We start from the raw sequence: 23,776 nt of genomic DNA, 5'->3' as shown, positions 1-23,776 counted from the left end.
TTAATAGTCCTCTAATTTCCTAAGAGAATGGAATGATTCTTGTTTACTAATGAAACTTGTTTTATCTGTGCTTTTTGCATAGATTTCTCCTTCAATTACCTTGCTGGAGCTCCCTCTACTGAATGGCCTGGGAATCAACTATAAAAATAGTTAACTACTGCTATAAATTGATCAAATCATTCAAAGACACTTGTAAGATGAAATGTGATTCTGCAGTTTAAAGAAGAAACAAACAAATTGAGAAGTCCCTATAAATATATTCCAATTGTTTTGGGTTCTGACCAATAAGGGAAAACGGTAGACCAAAGTTGATCTGTGACTGTTTCCTACTGGCAAACTATAAACCCCAGTTCTTTTTAATCCATAGGTTTTTCAAATTATGCCTACTTCTGTAAACAAGATAAATTGTAGAGGGGAAAGAATTTGGCTTCTGCAGAATGCATTCTAGTCTGCAGAGAGGAATTTGCATCTGAAGCTTTTCATGTATTGATACCATCACGTTGTTAGGGTTTTTTGCTCCAGCTGTGTTGCTTTGGATTTAGTCTTTACTGGAAAGAATACGCCAAGACACACAACGGCTAAAGATACCAGATGCCTTTATTGTTTGGAATACAACAATACTGCTCATGTATATAGGGCCTATGCTACAACATCATAAATCACCCAAAGGCCATGGCACCTTTCCCAAATACCAGAACCCACTTTCCTCCACCTCAGGGCAGTTGACTTTAATGGCTGTGTCATATGTCCTTGCAGCATCGTCTCCTCCCTTTTGGCCAAAGGCCATGTGTTCTATGTCAGGGCTGATAGCTGGATGGCCTGAGTGATTGATCCTGACACATATATAGACAGAACATTGAAATGAGAGGCAGCTTCCATTTGCAGGGATCCTGTTTACACTCTGGAGTCCAGCAGAGCAGTTCTATAAGGATAACCATAAGGCAAACTGCAATAATTGGGCTGCTCTGAAACGAATGCTAGCACGTTCTTTTGTGTCCATTTCATTTTCTAGTTTTCAGTGTTATTTTATTTTGTCTGCTATTTAACATATCACATCTCTGCCTGTGTGTCTCATCGTTATTTTTGATCCTTCCATATTTGATATGTTCATTCAATTAAACCAATGAGTATTACCTGTGTGTATAATCATTCCAGCTGTGGTATAAGTCTTCGTAAACAACAGTTTCAAGATTAGGAAAAAAAACCCTTTGTTTCACTTGGTTTAACTTTTTAACAAAAACTAGTTAAACATACTTTTACCTCTTGGTGCCACTGCTTTGTGCTTATTCTTCTGATCTGGTTAGGTTTCCAAGTACTGCAGTCAAGACTGAGACCGTGCATTTCATGCTGAGCAATATGATTTAATAGATGTAATGCCTCAAATCCACTGCTGTGCCTCACATACTAACTTCTGAATTTTCATTTTGAAATTTATAAGACAAGTTCACTTTACTATTTATTTTACTGGCGTTATGTATCTTATTTCAGAGCTTAGGCAAATAAAGTAACTGAGAGGGAGAGGATACATGTCTAACTGTCAGGTGTTATTGCCAATTATTAATTTCAACAGTTGTGGTCTCACTAACAAAAAGAATAGTTCACAGTTAAAGAATGCATTCATCTCAAAGTTGTTGTTTACAGGTTCTTACTGGTTGTAAGTTTATTACAAGTGTGATCACTAATTGAAAATGAACCTGCAAATGGCACACTGTGAGAATGAAATCGCCTTATGGTTGCACTGGTTTCGATCACATGGGTGCAATTTCTGGCATGCTGTTATAGAGCATTATGCATGTTTAACACTGGTCACGGCACTGCATCCCCAGTTTTGTGTTATGTGATTTTTCTGAATTTTGTCAAAAAAATTGCTTATAATGATACTATCAATTCTCATCTAGTGAACTATTCAAAAGTAATATGTCAAAAATAATCACATAGATATGCACTATGCCACATATTATGGTATGGTAATAGCTTTAGGTTGTACCTTTGAAACTCTTGATCTGTTGGTACTTTTATCCAACCTTAAATGGATCCAGCAAATTATGTTAACTTCAGATGTATGCCATGTGGAATGGTTTCAGAAATTCGCATGCCAACAAGAGCTATTTTCTCCTGAACTCATGAACCTATATGCCACGTTTTAATATGAGCACTTACATTCTTGCTGCTAAATGTTGTTTCTGTGTACTGTACAATTTAGGAGATACGTTTTTTAAAAATATTCTTTTTCTGTGTCTATTACATGACTAACCTGTTGACTAAACTATCTGTCGATTTAGTGAGGAATGAATGAAAACCATGTATTTACAGGAACATTAGAACATTATAAACAACCATTTGCAAAGTGCAGAGTAACATGATTATTCTATGTATTCATTCCAATATGTTTGCTACTAAATAATTAATAATTTTCATCTCAAATTGGAAAAGAAGCTATGAAAACCTATAAATGAATATTTTAAGAGCCCAGTTGCTTGCTTCCAATCAAGCAATTATGTCATATTTTTTCTATCAGAGTATTAGAAGTACCTAGATCAGTGGTTCCTAGCCTTTGGTCCTTCAGTTGTTTTGGACTTTAACTCCCAGAAATCCCAGCCTGCTGACCAGCTGTTAGGAGTTGTGGGGGCTGAAGTGCAAAACACCTGGAGGACCAATGATTGCGAATCAGTGCCCTAGATGAATTGTTACTATTTGGAGAAATACACAATTCAGGTTGCCGGATCAGATCAATGGCTCATCCAATCAACCATCCTGCTTCCAACAGTAGTCAGCCATAGGTCTACAACCCTTGCCCTCCCTTGGGCATGAAAGCAAGAAGTCTTTTCTGTTGTTTGTCTTTAACATCCAGATATAGATTTCTAACGTCCTGATATACTGCCCACAAACATTGAAATTCCATTACAACACTGTGACTATGATTGTGTCTCTTGCTTCCTTTAGAACCACCTAGGCCAGTGGTTCTCAACCTAGGATCCCCAGATGTTTTTGGCCTACAGCTCACACAAATCCCAGCCAGTTTACCAGCTGTTAGGATTTCTAGGAGTTGAAGGCCAAAACATCTGGAGACCCACAGGTTGAAAACCACTGACCTAGGCTAATGAGCATTTTCACACCTTGTCAGTAAATGCTGTAAGTTAATGTTCCATGAAGAAATCAATTCTTTTCACCCAAAAGCTACTGGGAATATGAAGGAGGGAGGATATACATAGAAAGAGAACATACGATCTCAACTGTTTCTTTGGTCTGAAATGTAAACACAATCCAAGCATGGAATACTTTTACAGTAGAGTCTCACTTATCCAAGCTAAACAGGTCGGCAGAAGCTTGGATAAGCGAATATCTTGGATAATAAGGAGAGATTAAGGAAAAGCCTATTAAACATCAAATTAGGTTATGCTTTTACAAATTAAGCACCAAAACATCATGTTATACAACAAATTTGACAGAAAAAGTAGTTCAATATGCAGTAATGTTATGCTGTAATTACTGTATTTATGAATTTAGCACCAAAATATCACGATATATTGAAAACATTGACTACAAAAAATGGCTTGGATTATCCAGATAAGTGATATCTTGGATAAGCAAGGCTTGGATAAGTGAGACTCTACTGTATTAGTGTGACTTGTATTGGAAGAACAATACCTTGCTTGTATAAAATGGCTGCTGGAAATGAAGGTTGGCATGTTTGTAACCTGAAACTAGCATATTAAATATCAGGTTAACATTTATTTTCTATTTATTTTCAAACAGATAAAATAAACATGTGAAAATAGGGATTTTTGCTCAAAAGTAGGTAACTTGGCTATTTTAATAACCTTTTCTATGTTGTTTCCCATTCCTTCAGGGAGCATTTTGATGTCCCTTCAGATTCTTTGAAGGAAACTTGACTTTCTGATTATTTTGACTCCTCAGGAGTCTAGTAAACTGGGTCCAATGGGTATATATAGTTTTTCCAGCTTTATTACTGAGACTAAATCCATCTAAACCAAGAATGGACAAACTTCGGCCCTACAGTTGTTTTGGACTCCAACTCCCACAATTCCTAACAGCCAGTAAGTTGGCTGGGATTTCTGGAGGGCCACCTGCAGGGCCAAAGTTTGCCCATGCCTGAGCTAAACACATGAAAACTTGCACAGAAATGGTTGTCAACACTACCTGTGGGTTAAAAGCAGTTTGGATTGGTTGAGATATCTTCGGTGCTAACATCTAAGCACCTAGAAACCTACTGTACACTTGAGTGAAAATACGAATCCATTAAGGTAGTTTGGGATTAAAAACAAAACATTATTGTAGGCAATCTGTTCATCTCCACATATTACTGGACTGCAAGTCACATCATCCTCCATCATTAGCTATGGTAGATAGGACTGAAGCCAGTTTCAGTTCAGCAATATTTGCAAGACAGTGAAATGTCATATCCCCATAAGATCAAATTAGTTTAATTTTATCTCAGCAAACACAAAAATGATAGAATTGCAGTCAATGAAAAAGAGGATACGGACTCCAGCTGCATATACATGCCTGGAGCTTTTTAAACTATGTGATGTTTGGGACTAGAAGTTTTGGATTTTATTTATTTTTGTGCTAGTAACTGGTACCATATTTATGCCCATTGACTGCAACTGTTGCTTCCCCCCTGAAAATTATCCATGGACTGCCATTTTGAGTAGCACTATCCTAGAAGGTATAATTTGTTAGATTATCACTTACCAGACTGCAGAAGACAATGAAAGGGCATTTGCCAGAACTATTACTTCAATAGGTCAGAACTGGCCCTGCCATATGTCCAATACCATATAGCAATTAGCAATCTCATTTCGTGTCTGATTTATTTATTTATTTATTTCCAACATTTATATCCCGCCCTTCTCACCCGAAGGGACTCAGGGCGGCGTACATAAGTGGCAACAATTCGATGCCTACACATAATTAAAACATAGCAATGAAAATTCAATTAAAACAATATAAAAATATAAAACATATGGTTAAAAATCAGTTCATCCAAAATCCGTGTGCGATCTTAAAACTTGAATATGTATCTTCACTGATTCCTAACTGGTGTTCTGATATTGGGGTAGTCACGTGGCATGAGTAGGGTTGTCTTTCCTCCTCTCCCCCCTCATTATTCTGAAGCAGGATGAAGTTGCTTTTACTCTATTCTTCTCTTTTCTTTGCATTATCATTTTTCCATAATTGTGCCATTCTGGCAAAATAAAAAAAAATTGCAAGGTGTACAGGGTAAGGCATATACAGGAAGGTGAGATTTTAGCAAAATAGTTAGGAAGGCAGAGTTGTTGGACAATGCAGCACCAAAGCTGCACCATGGCATGATTGCAGAGAAGTGTGATAATGATTGTGCCAATATTGGGAAGTTTTTGTTTGCTTCAACAATGCAGTTGTAGAGAGAGAACAAGCTGGTATGATAAAGCCCTTGCCCATACACAAACCACCACAATGCATTCGTGCTTACTTTAGTGTTGCTCTTCTGTTGAGGCTATATCTTGTTCCCTTCACTTCTTTCTACATGGATTTCAGAAATGTGATATAGAAACTAAATTAAAATCAATTATATGAGAGAGGGAGAGGGAGGGAGGGAGGGAGGCATCTGGCTGGCCACTGTCCAAAATTCTGGACCAGATGTAGCTTAGGTCTGGAATCACTCATGCAACAACAGGATGTTAGGTAGTGGATGCTAATAGGATTACAGATAAATCAGAACCATTGAAAAAGAAGAGGGGAATTTCTCAAGTTGGTTAAACCTTCATATATACAGATGCTATCCTTGTCTCAAACTAGGTAGCAATACCTCAAATAACCACCGAGTAAAGATTTAATGTGCTCAGTGTTCTCCAGGTATCGGGGTAACCAAGTGATTTAGCTAATAAAGTAATTGAAAGAACAGATTAACCATTGTTCTTTAAGTAAATAAATAAGAACAGTAATGATGCATGAGAGCAAGCCTGATATGTTCCTGGAGGCAGTTCAAGCATACCTACCCTTTGGGTTATTTATCTCCTATTATATCTAAATAGTGGTTGTCTGCTGTTTGCATTGGAGCTTTAGGCATATTGCTTTGGAGGACAGAGGTACTATTTTACTGTTTTGCTTTGGGGAAAGTGTAGCTATTAAGCTTACGGTAGAGCTTAGGAAATAGCAATTACTGGATAATATGAACAACTAGCTAATATGACACAGTTGCTTCAGGGTAAAGTATTGCCTCAAATAACAAACTCAAAAGGCTGGAAGGGTTTCATTGGAGGTCCTGGACTCAGATTTCAGAATATATGAGGTTTTAAGGGGCAACCTCATTGTGGTCTTTGCAAGACATGATAGCATTAGGTCAGTGGTTCTCAACTTATGGGTCCCTATGTTGGGAGTTGTTTTGGCCTACAACTCCCAGAAATCCCAGCCAGTTTACCAGCTATTAGGATTTCTGGGAGTTGAAGGCCAAAACATCTAAAAACCCACAGACTGAGAATCACTGCATTAGATGGTTGTTTGAAAACTTAATCTTTGTTTTAGAAATGAATATCTATGCAAAAATTACACTGATTAATTCTGTGCTGAGGCTTCATGTGAGATGTATAGAAAAGAACTCGGTTTAAAAAAATTCCTTCGTACTAACAGCAAAAATAAATCTATCAAAGACAGCTTTAACGGTTCAGGGCATTTGCCTCTATTGTGGTAAAAAAGGCACAGAACACTTTGTGATCACCATGGAATAGCATACCGCAAAGTCATAAATGAAAAGCAGGAAAACACCTAGAAGCCATTAATAACTGATAAAATGTAAACAAAACCTTATGTGACTTGTTCCATTGTTGCTGAGTTGCTTTATATTCCTGTGCCAGATGCAAACCAATGCAGCGTAGGACAGATTTCAGTAGAAAGTCAATGCTTATTCAGTCAAGTTTTTTAATTCTTTGAATACTAAGGGAACTAAGTGAGAGGTTGATAACATGCAGAAGAACAGCACTAAGAATATCATCTACAGCTTAACTCACATTCACCATCTTTTTATATTGCAAAGCCATTGAACATATTAAAATTTCATGCAGAATGGGATCTTGTGTTTTTCTTGCATATGATTACTATAACTCAGGCATGGGCAAACTTCAGCCCTCCAGGTGTTTTGGACTTCAACTCCCACAATACCCAACAGCCTACCGGCTGTTAGGAATTGTGGGAGTTGAAGGCCAAAACACCTGGAGAGCTGAAGTTTGCCCATTGCTGAGCTATAGCTCCTCCTCCTAATCCCAAATTTGCTTTGTCACACAGAAACACACTGACTCTTAGGTTAATTAATAGTCCTCTCTGTGTCAGCTTATGAATTTCTTTCTATAAAATGCTGCTGTATATCCTCATACTAAGTATTCATGAATGTAATGGAACTTGCTTTTTGCTAACAAAAGTCTACAAACCAACTTTTTTATCGTGTCATAAGCGATTTGAGAACATACTGTAAGTCGCTTCTGGTGTGAGAGAATTGGCCGTCTCCAGAGACGTTGCCCAGAGGATGCCTGGATGTGTTCACTGGAATAATAATAAGAAGAATAATAATAACTTTATTTTTATACCCCGCCCCATCTCCCCGAAGGGACTCGGAGCGGCTTACATCAATTACAGTAAAAACAATCGTTAAAATCAACATAAGGCTTCTCTCATGTCCCCGCAAGCTAGAGCTGACAGATGGGAGCTCACTCCATCTCTCAGATTCAAACCGGCAGCCTTCAGGTCAGCAACCCAACCTTCAGGTCAGCAGTTCAGCTGGCACAAGGATTTAACCCATTGCACCACCAACTGCTCCACATTGTTTATTCTGTAAGTGCTGTACATTTCAGCATAGAACCCTCAATGTGAATAAATCCTGGAACCATGAAAGAGAATAACTCATTATACAGTAGAGTCTCACTTATCCAACACTCACTTATCCAACATTCTGGATTATCCAACGCATTTTTGTAGTCAATGTTTTCAATGCGTTGGGATATTTTGGTGCTAAATTCGTAAATACAGTAATTACTACATAGCATTAATGTGAAATGAACTCCTTTTTCTGTCAAATTTGTTGTATAACATGATGTACTGGTGCTTAATTTGTAAAATCATAACCTAATTTGATGTTTAATAGGCTTCTCCTTAATCTCTCCTTGTTATCCAAGGTATTTGCTTATCCAATGTTCTGCCGGCCCGTTTATGTTGGATAAGTGAGACTCTACTGTACTTAGAAATCTCTTGGCTCTACTCCTTTTATGTAAAGTAGTTTATTGCTGAATTCAGTTCATAAAACATCAATATTTATTTATTTGCCTTTAAAAAAACTTTCCAGCCTTTCAGCACTGAACTGAATGTGGTTATACAGCTTCCTATTTATATTACTCTACAAAAGGAATAGGTCCACCATTAAATATTAGTAACATAACTATATAAATAATTGAAGTGTAATATTTTTCCCTTCCAAAAGACCTTCTCAAAGTAATAAACATACTGTCTTTACCTTGCCAAAATATGTACAGTAATTTACTTGAACATACATAATATGCCCCACAGGAGGGCAGTGTAGCTTTCCACAGAAGGAAAAGGGATGCCATTAAAAAGGGATATGAAGGCTTATCTAAAAAGTCCCTCCAGAGGAAAAAGTTCCTGAAAATATTGAGGCTTTCCAGTTTCTTTTTGTTTTGGTTTTATCTGCATGTTCCTGGTTTTGCAACCAGACATTTTCTTAAAATATACCAGATTTCCCTCTGTTCTTCCTCCTCCTCTCCAACTGGACTTAGGCAACCGACTTCCACCAATTTCCATTGTACCCTTTGTAATATTATTTGCTAATATTTGTAATATTATCTGCCAAGCATTAGGATCATTTTCTTTTATTGCTAGCATTTCTCTCCCCCCCCCCCCCCCCCGGATTTCTGTTGTTCTGGATCCTGAGGAAAACACTGTTTCTTGATAGTGAGCAATTTAGTTAATTTCAAGATAACACAAATATACAGCTATAGAGAGGTACATTTCATTTCAGAACACACTGGGTTAATTTAAACTGATCTGGGGAGTGAGAATTAAGAATCCTTGGTAATGCTAGATGTTCCCCAAGAAATAATTTGGGATCCGGAAAATATCCTGCACATCTACAAAATAATATTGTTTTGCACAGGAGCAAAACCTGGGACTTTCAGATACTTTTTTCTTGTCTGGAGAGGCTCTGAATTAACATGGAAAACAAACAAAAGCATACTAAAATTGCTGGGACAACAGCTGAAACACAGTAGCAATATTAATTCTCACATCAGGCATATATTTGCATTTCTATATTAATCTTCGTGCAGAACAGTTTAATATAATTAATCCTTTCTCTCCTCAGTATGAAGATGTATATTTACAATAATATTTATGCTAAAGCCCACTCTGCAGACAGACTGCAATATCTCTGCTTTGTAGGGGTATAGAGACCAGTCACCCAAGTACTAACTTAGCACAAAATGAAAATAATCACTGAATATTTTCTGCCAGATGATGAAATTATGATTTCTCTTTGTGCCTTATCAGAAGTATGGGGAAACAGAAATGTAGCATGACATTAGAAAAATAATTATTTGTCTGGACTATGTCTCCCAGAATCCCTACTGCCACTGCTGGCAAGGGATTCTCAGAGTTGTCCCCCCCAAAAAATAACATTTCCAGGCCCTGAAAATTGGCACAAAGATAACATATCTGAGTAGTTTCCTAAGCGTTCTTCTAGAATATAATTAGAATATTCCAAGTGCTTTATGAGTTCAACGCAGAAAAAAAGTCAGCATACTTAAGTTCTGGAGAGGATAGTTGTATTCAGTACATATATATATGTATGCATGAGATCCACTTTTTAATGTAATTATTGTAAATTAGAAAAGCTCATTTTCTCACTTTCCCTCCTAAAAAACATAAAGTAAATGGCTGTGATTCCAGTTTTAGAGATGAGAAACCGAGGCTAAAGGATATTGATTTGTAATGTCAACATGATGGAATTTGAACTTTTACCTACACCACACTTAGATCAGACTCCATATATACTGTAGATACTTTGCACCTTGAAATTTTTTTAGTAAAGGTTCATAAAAAAATCAGTAAAACTTTTAAAGTCCAGTCAGCATGTAACTCTATGTAACACAAATTTTGTTCCTGGTTTATAAATGTCATTTCCTAAATGGTTCTATCATAAAAACATGGGAAAGATTTATTAAACTGCAAAAATTTTGTTTTTGTGGTCTGCATAAAAGTTAAAAATGGCATATTTTCATTAAGGAAAATTACCAATGATGTGCCGAGACTGAAGGAAATAATAGTATTACCCTCAGCCACAAAAACAAAGTTTCTGGAGTATAACAACTACTTTCAAAGTAAGTACTGCACAATTAAACACTTTCATTAAATAACACTTTCAAACTAGGAACAATTTTTTTTCAAATTTTGTTACATAGTGTAATCAGACTGTGTATTCCTCACTAAATCTCTTCCATTACTTGCCTTGTCTGTTTATTATTTACTAACCCCTTGTGTCGTCTCTTTGTATATATGTCTAATTTATCAGTTTCTTGTAGATTGTCAGCAGCCTGCTGCCTCCATACCGCCACTCGGCTCACAACTAGCCAGGAGGCAAGACTGTCCGACTGTCAGGTAATGTACTAACTCTTCCGTCTCTTCCTGTCAGACCTCACTGCATGCTGTTACTAGTCTGTCACAGGCAATAACTACATTTCCCCCTTCCTTTCCTATGCACTTATCACTCCCAATCCTATCTAAACTCTGTCTTCCTACTCCCCATTTTTTGTATTTTTTGCATTTACAGAAAAACAAATATAACAATAATAAATATATGTATATTCATAATGCAGGTTGTCTCCGTTATCTGAAATACTTGAGACTAGAAGTTTTTTTTTAATTCAGGTGGGAAAGAGGGCTAGCCACACATCTAGCAATGGCTGAGTTTGACTCAAGGAGCTGTCAGAAATTTGATAGGGAAAGAGGAATGTCGATAGGACTGTAGGTCCTGTAGGTTGTTTCAGAAAGCCCCTGTAAAAAGCAGGTTTCAGGGAAGGAGAAAGTCTAATGTCCCTGGGTGTTGATAGGAATGTTGGAAAGCTCAACTGTTCAGCCAATCTATGCCACATTCTCCTTCTGCACAGCCAGTGATGGCACACAGCAAGGTGGGAGCTCTGGAAACGGATTATAGGATGAGTGCAGCATAGAATGGCTCAAAATGTTGGAGCAAGGGTTTCTTGAGAAAAGCTAACTGAGCCTTGTGTGTGTGACTAGTTCCACTCCCTTAAAGGCAGAAGTGATAGCACCAGCAAAAAGTTGGTTTTTGGAATCTTTCCGATTTTGGATTTCCAGAAAACTGAGATACAACCTGTATACAACCACCTGATACCGATACAATGGATCCTGACCACACAGCTACATTATTCTTGTACATGCTGCACACAAAGGAGACAGTACATGGGGAAAACCCCTCCCACTTTGTATGTAGAGGGTGTGCAGCCCCTTGCAATAGGTTATGCTTTACATTATCAAAGTTCCAGGTACATGAAAGACAACAGTATTGTGCATGGCAAGTCAAAACAGAGGCAGCCTCGTGGTTTGCAGATTACCGTAGTTAAGGCATGCAGGAACATCTGAAAGAGATTACTAACAGGCAGATATCATCTGGTAGGTAACTGGAGAAGACAAGGTTTAAGAATCAGGTTTCTCTAAGGCTTTCATGGCTGGGATCACAGGGTTGTTGTATGTTTTCCGGGCTGTATGGCCATGTTCCAGAATTATTCTCTCCTGATGTTTCGCCCACATCTATGGCAGGCATCCTCAGAGGTTGTGAGGATGCCTGCCATAGATGTGGGCGAAAGGTCAGGAGAGAATACTTCTGGAACATGGCCATATAGCCTGGAAAACATACAACAACCCCAATCAGGTTTCTGTTATGCTTGTAGCATATTTAAATAGCATACTGCTATGCTCACCAGAGTACTTCTGTGCTTATTTTCTTCTTCCAAAAAGGAACAGTTCTGGCTTGGAGTAATTCCTGGCGTCTCCAAGACCTCTGTCTATAATCATGGATAAATACTAATCAGTGTAGATCAGGAGTAGAACTCTTGTAGCCCTCCAATGTTGTTAGGCTGCAGTTCTCAGCACTCCTCACCATTACCTATCCTGTCCAAGGGTGCTCGGTGGTATGGCCCAGCAACATCTGGATGTCCACATTGTCCTCATCCCTGGTGTAGATCATATTTAGCTATAAATGGACCAGATGAGTGGAGGGGCAGCTTCCTCTTTTCCTTAACAAACAGCAGCTTTGGAAATATCTGAACTATAGTGTGCAGAGGAATGTAAAAACCCTCCCATATACACTGGTTTCCTGCAACTCTCGGATACTCAAAATAATGAATATTCTTTTTTAAAAAATTGAGAATTAAATCAGTAGTCCATTTTGTGCTAAATAAGAAATTGTGATTTATTCATCTAACTCAGTGGTTCTCAACCTGTGGATTCCCAGATGTTTTGGCCTTCAACTCCCAGAAATCCTAACAGCTGGTAGACTGCCTGGGATTTCTGGGAGTTGTAGGCCGAAATACCTGGGGACCCACAGATTGAGAATCACTGAAACTAATTAATCAACTAAAATACCCTAAAAGACGCCGTTTGGTTCTGTGTAACTTGCACAAGAAAATCACATTAATGTTAGATTGAAAAGGCTTCCTTCATTCCAATGAAATATTAGGATTTTAAGTAATTCAAAGCAGTCAGCATCTAGATGTGGTATCCCATCCAGACCTGAACCCAGCCTAAGTCTTTTAAGCAGATGCCGTAGGATATATTCACTGTCACAGAAACAGCTTGCAATATTTGTTTAAGAACAGACTTCATTTCCAAGAGAACAATGTTTACCAAAGATCTGACAGGGTGTGGTTCAGTTATTCATATCTTGTTGGACAACTTTTGAAAAATCCATAGCAGAACAGAAAGCAGCCATAGCAAACTATACTAAATACTTAATCCATCTAAATCCAGTTTGGAAAGAAAGCTACATTTTTCCAAAGGGTGATAGCGGCTCATAATTCCTACTTGTGGGAGTTTACTCGTAACAGTATGTAGGTACTCCAAAGAGAGAGAGGGGAAAGGGTGTTTCGCACCCCCCCGTACACACACACACACACACACACACACACACACACACACACACACCATTTTCGCTTTTTCTTTATTTCTTGCAGATTTTTTTATGAATGGGTAGGAATAGTCCTTGGGGGAGGCTTCCTATTAGTGTCCCACAAATTATTAATGTATGTAAAAATAGACAGGTGAAACAGAAGAACATTTTATGGTTTAGTATTGTACAGAAACATTAAGAAATATGTGCATGTTGCCTCTGCTGAATGAGATTAAAAACTGCTTGGAGAGAAAAAGGTTATGTGATTGAACGTTCTCTGAAATAGATTGCTTCCATCATGATGCTTTCGTTAATGAAAATAAATACAGATTGCTTGCCACTAGTTTGCAACATGTCTTGTATAGCTTCAATATTCAAATTACAATTGAATGATGAAACATTACCATCTCTCTAGCTAACAAATTTGTAGTTACAGAAATCGTTGTGTTTAGTGGTCTTCTGCAACTCTGCTCGTATCTTCTTGTATAACAGTAATAAACATCCCTTGGATAGGCACTTAAAGAAATTTCTTGTTTCCCTTCTGGGCATGTGCAATTTTTAGACTAGTTTATTTATTTATTTACAACATTTCTACCCTGCCTTTCTCACCTGAGGGGACTAGTTTAAACTTTAAGGCCATTATGGGCTGAAATCCTCCCTGAAAATTTTGGGAGATGTATGAGGTCTGTCAACCTTTTTAAAAGAATTGTTTTGCTTTTAAATACTACATTCCCATATGAGTCTGCAACCTCCTGTTTTGTGAATGATTATGTAACCCAGTTTTAAAATGGCAAGCATTGAAAAAAATATTTTTTCACCTATAGCATGTGAGAACCTCAGCACAGTGGATATTTAGACTGCAATACTGTACAGGCATATCTCAGTTAAGAAAGATTTTTATTTAAAAGGGCGTGTTTTTGATATTTTTTTGCCTATCCATTTTGCCATCTTTTCTGGATGGAAGTTTTTTAAAAACAAAACACAAGCAAACAACAGCATTGGCATTGGGAGAAGAAGGCTGGTGGAAAAAACACAGACTTTTGGTATAATGGTGCAGCTGTGTATCTAAAGTAAACAATGCAATAAAGCTGAAGCTGGGAAAGAATAGGATTGTACTCTAGCCAATGCTTCTGGGGCTGTATGTGCCTCCTGGCAACAGGCAAGGTAAACAGCAGCTGACTTTCTAATCCTTTAGTATGGATGCATGAACAACAAAACAGAAAAGGCAAAGCAAATTGAGACAGCTTCACCATCTATTCCCAGCTTGTTATAAAAGGATAGATCCAGAAATTTGGCCAACAAAATGAAAACACTGTAATGAGAAAAGTAGTGGTGAAAGAGGTACAAATAATCCCTGGACGCATTTTGAAAGAAGCTTTAAATTGATTTCTAGGCAGTATGCCGTGTTTTTGATTCTGTATGCAAGATTTACTTAATCTAGTTCTTTTATTTCACATGCGCATATTGTTTATTTTGGCTAAAACATTAGCTGAAACATGTTGAAGCACTGGTCTTTTGCGTGGTGGAGGATAATTACTTTATTCATTCAATAATATTACTGGTACCAATTTTTCTGTTAAAGAGGTAATTGCCCAGGAACACAACTACTTTGTTAACCAGGTTGTTGTCGTTGTGTGCTTTCGTGTCATTTCTAAGCTCTAAGCCTTACCTTCCTCATAAACTGGAAATGACTTGAAATCACAGCAACCACAAAAGGCACTTCCATACAGGTCCAAAATCTGCTCCAAAGTGGGTTTAAGTAACCCGCTTTGGCACAAATTTCCATCCCCATAAGTTGCCTCCTCATGCCCTACTGGTGTGAGGAAGTGATATGCCAAGAGGGGAGGGGCAGAGGAGGAAAATCTCTCTCTCCCCCCCCCATCTTCTGGCATGTAATTTCCGCATGCCAGGAGGGCACAAGGAGGCAACTTACAGTGACCAGGTCCCTTTTACTTTACTTTTAGGGGTAAATGGGGCCAGGAGCCCAAAATGTTCGGGATGACAATGGGGACTCATCCCCAGGTAGTCCCAAGTAGGCAACTACTGGTCAAATGACATTCAGTATAATGCCAAGTTTTTTTTAACTTTGTTTGTGTTTTTAAATATATTACAACTGCACCCTTTGTTCACTTCTGACATGATAAAAAATAAAATAAAATTTTAAAGTCCCAAGACTACCCCACAGGCCCAAAACCTCATTAGACCCGGTCCTTTCAGGTTTATTCTTGGTTTATTCCAAATTAATTAGTTTCTACCAGAGGCATTGTTTGGACTCCTCTGGTAAAAACCAAAATAGGTCCCGGGATATGGGCCTGTTTGGTGAGCCGAAAGACAACCCCTCCACAGGTTTTCTTGGCAAAATTTGTCCACAGGTCTTTGTCTGCCTCTGAGACGGAGAGTGTGTGACATGCCTGCAGTCACCCTGTGGGTTTCCATGGCTGAAGCGGGTCAAATCCTGGTCTCCAGGGTTGTAATTCAACCTCAAAACATTACAGCATTCAGACTTTCTGAATAAGATTCAGTGAATTCCTCTGGAAAACATTCTGTAGCTAAGTAAAGTTGAGCTGTGTTGTGGTTTTCAACATATTCAACCAGGATAGAAATTTAACAGCTGCATTATCTCTAGCCATGGGCTTTGTGCCTATGTCAGAAAAGCTACACGTTGGTACTTGTTATGTGGCTGTTAAAGAACACAAATGTTTTGCCAAGGAAAATAAAAACAAAACATAATTACAACTATGAATGCATTGTCCAGAATTGAAAGTATCACTGTGTTCATTTAAATAGGCTCAATATTTGGATTATGTGTTTAATAGCCCCTGTATTTGTCCCAATTTTATTTAAACATTTTGGCTTTAAAGTTGGATAATTTGGAAAAAGACAGAAAGATAATCACATTATGTAAAATATATTTATCTTTTTTCCAACATTTGGAATATAGGATGTTTTCTAATAATAGTGCTATTCATCCTGTTAGTAGAGTTTTAATAGCTTAAAGAAGAAACAATGTCAACTCCCTAAACATTCTAAGCCTTGACTTAACAGTATTTAATTTGGTACAATAAAATGATAACTATACTTATCATATTTATTTGATAATCCAATGGAATTTTAAAATGAAATAAAATCTTTACTTGGTTTTCAAACGTGTAGCTTTGAACACAGGGGCTGGATTAGCCTAGTCATCTTTTACAGGACTGTGGTTTCAGGGATTGTTTGATTGTACAGTAGAGTCTCACTTATCCAACATTCTAATGTTCTGGATTATCCAACGCATTTTTGTAGTCAATGTTTTCAATACGTCGTGATATTTTGGTGCTAAATTCATAAATACAGAATTACTACATAGTATTACTGCATATTGAACTACTTTCTCTGCCAAATTTGTTGTATAACATGATGTTTTGGTGCGTAATTTGTAAAATCATAACCTAATTTGATGTTTAATAGGCTTCTCCTTAATCTCTCCTTATTATCCAACATATTCGCTTATCCAACGTTCTGCCAGCCCGTTTATGTTGGATGAGTGAGACTCTACTATACTATTGATTCTTTTGTGTCTTGTAAACCAATAGATAATTGTCTGTGTTGAACTAACACACGCTCCACATAAAAATGATGACACATTGTGAGAGTGTTCAAAGACAATCCTATGTCTCTTCAGAAGAAAGGACTCCTTCAGTGTGCATATGTGTTTGTCTGCCAACTTGGGCATGTATTTTAAACATTTCTCCCCTTCTTTTAATTTTCAGTCCTGATGTAGCTTTTCCAGAAGAACAGCCACATTCCAGCTCTCAGTGTACCCCCCTCAGTTGTCTACCTAAACCGCCTCCTTAACCCTAGTCTTCATATGCAACCTAAGAGTTGGGGGCCACCCCCCACAATACAGACTGAGTCGAAGATCTCACAGCAAAGGTACAGTTTGCGCTGAAGGAACCAGCAGGCATGACTGCCTTGTTGCTGTATCGATGAGTCCGGACACATATCTGCAGTCTCACAACTGAGGATGTGTGGAAGAACATAAAGCACAGTGCCCAAACTGTTGAGAAGATCTTCAAGGTTCCTCTGGTTACATCCAGATAAACATGTCTGCAGTTTGGACGTTAAAATCTGTTCCTCCCAGCTGTTCAGCTTGTGCTGCTAGTGAGTTGAGAACCTAAACTACTAACAAGCAGAACAAAGAAAGTACGATACAAAACCTTATTTTGACAGTCCATTTTCAAGCACCAACTTGTGTTTTCCGTTCTATGATTTAAGGGGTGTTACATCCGTCTTTTTTTGTTGTTGCTTTAACTACATTTGCACCATGAGTTTACATTTTATTTAAAACTGTCCTTGGTATGGGTTTTTATTCTATTAATGTTTTAATGGTGCAGAAATATTTTACATTAGAAATGATATGATTTCCCCCCCTGCCAGTTAGGGTTTTTATTTTGCAATCGAAGATTGTTCACTTGGTCAAAGAGTGTGGCCTGGTATTGTTATTGTTTTCTTAATTGCACAAAAACGTTGAAACTGAGTTGAATTGGAATGTGAACTTTGGGGGCATTCCAGAGAAAGTTGGATGTGCCTAAATCCCATTGAAATAAAATAGGCACAGAGTAGAACATTTTATTTAATTCCATTGATTTCAATAGAATTCTGGTGTGCCTAACTTTCTCTGTATTGTGTCCACTGACTTGTACTTTTCTGCTGCACTGGTATTGTTTACGCACTTGTTTTATAACTAATCTGAAGTTAGCTGCTAATTGTTTTGCTAGTTCATTGGAATCTAATTAAGCCTAAAATGGGTTTTCCTGAACAATGCATTAATGATGGATTATTTGTGATTAACTTTCAGTTTTAAGTGGGATTTTTTTTAGAGATTCCCTCCTTTTTTCCTTCCCTTTTTTATTTGTATGTGTGTGTATGTCTCAGATGAGCTGATGACTTGGTGCTGTTCTTTTTTTCTGTTTGGTATTTGGAAAAAATGCAAATGAACTTGAAATATGCTGTGGTTTATTTTTTACTGAAATGTTTAGGGTATTTTTCACTTGCTGCTCCCAAATTCAGTGTTACTAGGTTAAAGGCCTTATTCTGGCAAAAGAGGTAAGAAAAGAGAGTTAACCAAGTGTGACAAAATTTTTAATATCCAGATGCATATAGAAGTGAAGGTAATTAAGTTTAAAAAGACTGATATCTGGGATGGAAGGTTCTTGCTGTAGTGCATTTTTTCCTTGCCAAAATTCCCAACAGCTATAGAGATCTAGCTCATTGTCAGTTCAATGACAAATACTCAGGTGAAACACAATACACGGTTTCTGTCCCCATGCTACATAGTACTCCTGCTCTAAGATTCCCTCCTTTAACAGCTTTTTAAAAAAATGTTTGGTGGATATAAAGAACACAAAGGATGATAAATTTATTTTGCACAATACTCAGAAGCAATCGCATTGCTGGCTAAGCTTTGAGTTATCACTTTGAGCCTTTTGCTGGGTTCCCCAGATATAATGCTACCCAGGATTCTTAGCTCCCCATCAGGTAGCCTTAATACATTTTAAATACGAAAGGCCTGGACACATTTAAGTTTCCTTATCTGCTGCACAGGTCCAAAGGAGAGAAATGGCAAAATACCTTGAGCTATGCATCCATTTTGAAAGAAATCAAAAGAAGCTGGGAGAGTTTGGTCTGAACCATTTGAATCTGAGGAAGATTTTTTTTATAACCCAAAGGCAAATAGAGAGGGAATGTTAGCCTAGAAATCAGAAAGTCTAGTTGGCTAATCTTTGTGCCTAACAATCATTATCATGAAAAACCAAGGTGCTAAACACAGGATAATCCTAATCAGCAATTCATGTATTATAATTCCATCAGAGCAGTTGAGCTTTTCCAAGAGACAGAGGTGAAAAGTAATTCTGCAATGGAGTCCACAATCCATTCGAAAGCATCCTCTTTGCTTCTCAAGGATAAATATCGTAGAGGCTTAATGAAATGGAAATATACTGACTTTAAATGGTGTGTGTCTGGTACAGATCTTCTGTTAAAAAAGTAACAGCCATTTGCACGTATTCATGTGTTTCCATGTTGATTATCTTGTGATCCAATTCCAATTTTAATGCTATATCTTCTGTCCATATTCTTTTGTAATGGAAGAAGGAGTATCTACAAAGTCTTATATTTTAAGAACATCTGGGTCTGCCAATTACAGCTTTAAATTGGGCTTTTGTGTTTACAAATTAGTTACTGTGCAGATGAACTGACAATGTCTGCTTGTCTGCTGGGTACTTCAGCTATGAACATATTTCATCCATCCCAATGAACTCCTGATAACATTGACGTAAAAAGGATCTGGAATCCCATCCAGGAGCAGAGATGTCAAATCAATGTTGGTAAACACTCAAATGTGCCCCATGGAGGTTTGGTTTGATTTGAATGGTCAATGATCTATCCTACATTATGCGGTATCTAAGACCCTACACACACACACACATATATATATATAAAGCATGCACAATCATGTCTCATAGTATTAAATAGTATTGACATGAATGTGCACACACCAGCGTTTTTTCTGTTTATGTTAGCACCATTTAATAATATGGGGCATGACGATCTGAAGTCCGTTGAATTCACAAATTTGAAACCTACGGATCCAGAGAGACCACTTGGTTCTTACTCATGGAGAACAACAGGTTTTTAAAATACTTTGCTCCAAATTAATCATGTTCCTTATTTTATTTACTATGACACTATCAAAAAGTTATTTCAATTGGGCCAAAGTACAACTCAGAATGTTTGGACGGGTTAGAGTAAAGTGTTTGTGTATTTCAGATATGAAAAATATTGTCACTCTTGTATTAATTGGCCTATTATGAAGCATAATTAGGAATTATAAAAAACAATATTATAGGAAATAAACTCCATTAAGTGCAGTGGGGCTTTGTTCCCACGGATAGGACTGTATCCTGAAACTTCACTCCTAAGCACACTTGTTTTAAACCTGAAAGTCAGAGGGCTCAACTCTTAAGTTCACATCAGTTTTTTTTATAACATAGATTGTAATTTGAAGTAATGGATGAGGAGGGATCATTATTTTGAAATGGTGATTAAACATATTGGAAAGTATAATTAGGTTATATTAGGTTAAACTAAAAAGAAGAACTGTAAATGACATTTGAATATCTACAGCAATATACCCCCAATTCAAAGATTACTATAGGCATGTGTATGTCCACCCGCAATGTACAAGGGCAAAGAGGTGAGGGTGAAGAACCCATGCCAATTGGCTTTGCGGGGCCTCAACATCCCCAGTGCCAGTTTTCATGCCTGGGATGTGGATCGCTGTATATTTGTCTTGTGCAGCCGTGGGATCCATTCAGATCTCTATGAACAAAATAGATACTTCTAGATGTGGAAAGCTCCTACTCTGTGCTTAAAGCAAAAGCTGGGTTATCCATATACTGAAAGATGAATGGCTATAAACTCAAGATCAGGAGGAATCCCGAAGTGATAAGAATGACTGAAAGTTACAAAGGTGGCAGTGACATCCAAAAAGCCTCTAATGCAGTCTCTTGGCTATTTATAATCGGGAAGACACCTTCTTTTAGCCATTGGAAACGGCAAATGTTTTTCATAAGATTTTTTTTTGAACAAAATTACACTTTGTCCACAAAGTTAGCTTAACTGGACTTTACAAGTGTTCATAACATGGGATGTATATCTATCTAGCAACAGAACAGGCCAATGTTTTACGAAATACTAGGCAATACCGTACTATTGAAGCCTATAAGATTTCTGCCTAGCTGTTAATCTAATTCTACAAGTGTTATTGGTTGATACTGGTGACTGCTGTACAATTGTTTTATTTTAAATTATTTTGTTTCCTTTGGTTATAAAAGTGTTAAGTTATTTTGGAATTCCAAGCACTGCAGACCTGCATTAGAAGCACAGCCATTCTGTTATGTTTATTTTTAAAATAGCACTTCCCCTTCCCCACAATTGTACATCTTCTTTATCTGAAAGGAGCATATAGCTTTCAGAATTTTCCCTCCATTATTAAATTGTTTGGGTTAAATATTCTGTGTGATATGTATAAAAAAGAAAAGCAATGAATTGCATTGAGCCTCAAGGCAGAATGCATCTAAATATGCAATATAAAAAAGCTTGCATGATATAATTTCATGTACCCTTTCCCATAACTACAACGATGAAGCTAGAGAATTCTTATTTTATGAGATTATTCTTTTCCCCTCCCTAAATATTGGAAATGCATGCCTGATACAACGTCTATTAAGAGATGCACGGCTTAATTGCATTTTAATCTCTCTCCTCCAGAGTTCTTCAAAATTCTCGCTATTAAATCCGAAGGCGACAATGTGATAAATTGACAAGATACAAAGGAAAAATGGTACATTTGGTAATTGGAGTTTATTTTCTGTCCAACCCTATAGAAATTAGAGCCTTGTGTTTCAATTTGTGTGTTGACAGGAAGGTACATACGCCGTTCATTTTTATGCACTAATAAAAATTGCACTGATTACTTTGATATTTTGCAACACAAAGATTTGGTTTTGTTGAAACCTTATTAATTCTGTTTTGAAGATTTGCCAAAAATGTTTGGGAATCAGTCTTGCCAACAATGGTGCGGGAGGAGAGGAAGAGGAAAAAATAAGAATAATCTAGCTTTTAACAAAATATTTATTCATGGGTATGGCTTTGTGCACCATATCTTTGAATAAACAAAACAACACCTCACTAGTTATAGATCTAGTGCTTCAAACCATGTGGTTTGACTGTTAAAAGGTTGACTAAATTGATCCTTTGTAAAAAAAAAAAAATTAAAATCCTCATGTTTTGTGAATTTTGTAATCTATGAATGTTCCCCTTTGCATGAATATCTTTATCTAATCGACCACACGAAAGGACGTATTGTGTTATATCCAAATGGTTTTAAATACTGGTGCAGTTTGCGTTAAAACACAATTTGTATACTATACATTTGCCTGCTGTTAAGGTTGGCTATTCCTAAACTGAATTGAAGTTCTGTTGTAATGCCTTTTTGAGGTTGGATGGAGTATTTCTAGATGGTGGAGAATACAAATAGATGTGCTCATTGACTTAAAAGATTGAATGATAGAAACTTTTATTGTGTTGCAACTCTAATTTTAAGGCAAGAATGTTTACTAATTTTGGATTCCAAAACCATTTGATCTGAACGCTCTGAAAAATTGCCATGTCAAGCCCTCTCCCATCCTGGTCTTTATACATGTGGACAATCTTAGGCGAATTTCCTTGTGAGGGAATCATGTATTGTTACATGGACGATCATGCAGTTTGAATGGTTGAGAAACGAAAACAGTCCAGAATGGAAAACAATGTCATTAGAAACTAATAAACTGGTTCTTACATCATTATGTTTCAACTAAAATTATGGTGTAATGCATAACTATCCCAGTAAATAAACTGGTCATCTTTTGTTCATTGAACTCTGGGCTGTCTGTGTATGCTTTACTGTGGTGTTGTGTATTGAAAGTGCTACATGGTCCCTCAATCTTTCGTTGAAAAAAGTAATGGGAAGAGAAATCAATGGGTATTTATATTTTTATATTCTCTTAGAAATACATTGTCCCTGATTAGATGACAGCGAACCTTTGTAGTTCTTTCTTTCTCCTAGAGCTGCTAAAGTCCCTACCAGAAAGAAAGTTAAAAGGTAAAGGTTTCTCCTTGAAATTAAGTCTAGTCGAGTCTGACTCTGGGGGAGGGGGGGGGTCATCTCCATTTCTAAGCCGAAGAGCCAGCATTGTCCATAGACGCCTCCTAGGTCATGTAGCCAGCAATACTACATGGAGTGCCATTACCTTCTCACCAAAGCGGTACCTATTGATCTACTCACATTTGCATGTTTTAGAACTGCTAGGTTGGTAGAAGCTGGGGCTAACAATGGGAGCTCACCCTGCCCTGCGGATTTGAACTGCCAACCTTCCGGTTAGCAGTTCTTCAGCCTAGCAGTTTAACCCACTGCGCCACCGCAGCCCCATCAGAAAGTTATCTGATTTTTAAGCTCATAAATAGAAATGATGGTTCCTAACTAGTGGTCCGTGGTCTTCATTCACAGAAAACCTGAGTTGATGTACATGTATATAGTAGTGTGTGCATATGTATGTGTATGAGAGATAAAGCACACATGGAGGGAAGGCACATACAGAACATTAATATGAAATGTGTATCCTCGCTGTCGTGTGGCACCTTAAAGACCATCAATTTAACAAAATAAGTTATTCATCTGTATGTTCCCTCAAGTAATTTCCGAGTTATGGAGACCTTGAGGGATATTCTTGGCAGAATTTGTTCAGATTGGTGCTCTTGCCTTTTTTCCTGCTCTTGCCACCCTGCCCAGGGTGACCCAGGAAGCTGTAGCAAGGAGTTTGCAAGACCTGAGCAGAACTATTAATAACAGCTTGCCTTGGAGTTCTCTTGTTCACAGGGGAGATGTCAGGTCCTTAGTTGAACTTTGTTTTGTTGCTGATTGCCATCAAATCAGCAACAAAACAAAGTACAACCAAGAGCCCTTCCACACAACTATATAACCCAGGATATCAAGGCAGAAATTTC

General features: G+C 37.5%; 1 protein-coding gene across 11 annotated transcripts in view; it reads left to right on the top strand.

The window, feature by feature from the left end:
- bicd1 (BICD cargo adaptor 1) overlaps positions 1–22,650 on the top strand; it is a 134,383-nt gene extending 111,733 nt beyond the window's left edge. For 6 of the 11 annotated variants that reach the window (XM_008110392.2, XM_062981095.1, XM_003220819.3 and 3 more), the window contains 2 exons: positions 10,584–10,659; positions 16,939–22,650. In XM_008110392.2, the coding sequence (XP_008108599.2) occupies positions 10,584–10,659; positions 16,939–17,023 (161 nt within the window). In that variant the 3' untranslated portion in view covers positions 17,024–22,650. Of the gene's footprint in view, positions 1–10,573; positions 10,660–16,938 lie in introns of all 11 variants that reach the window. The other 5 variants (XM_008110393.2, XM_008110394.2, XM_008110400.3 and 2 more) reach the window with 2 other exon arrangements.
- Positions 22,651–23,776: the final 1,126 nt, after the last annotated feature.

This window comes from Anolis carolinensis, chromosome 5, assembly GCF_035594765.1.
Source record: "Anolis carolinensis isolate JA03-04 chromosome 5, rAnoCar3.1.pri, whole genome shotgun sequence".
Lineage (NCBI taxonomy): Eukaryota > Metazoa > Chordata > Lepidosauria > Squamata > Dactyloidae > Anolis > Anolis carolinensis.
This window is presented reverse-complemented; position numbering and strand designations above follow the sequence as displayed.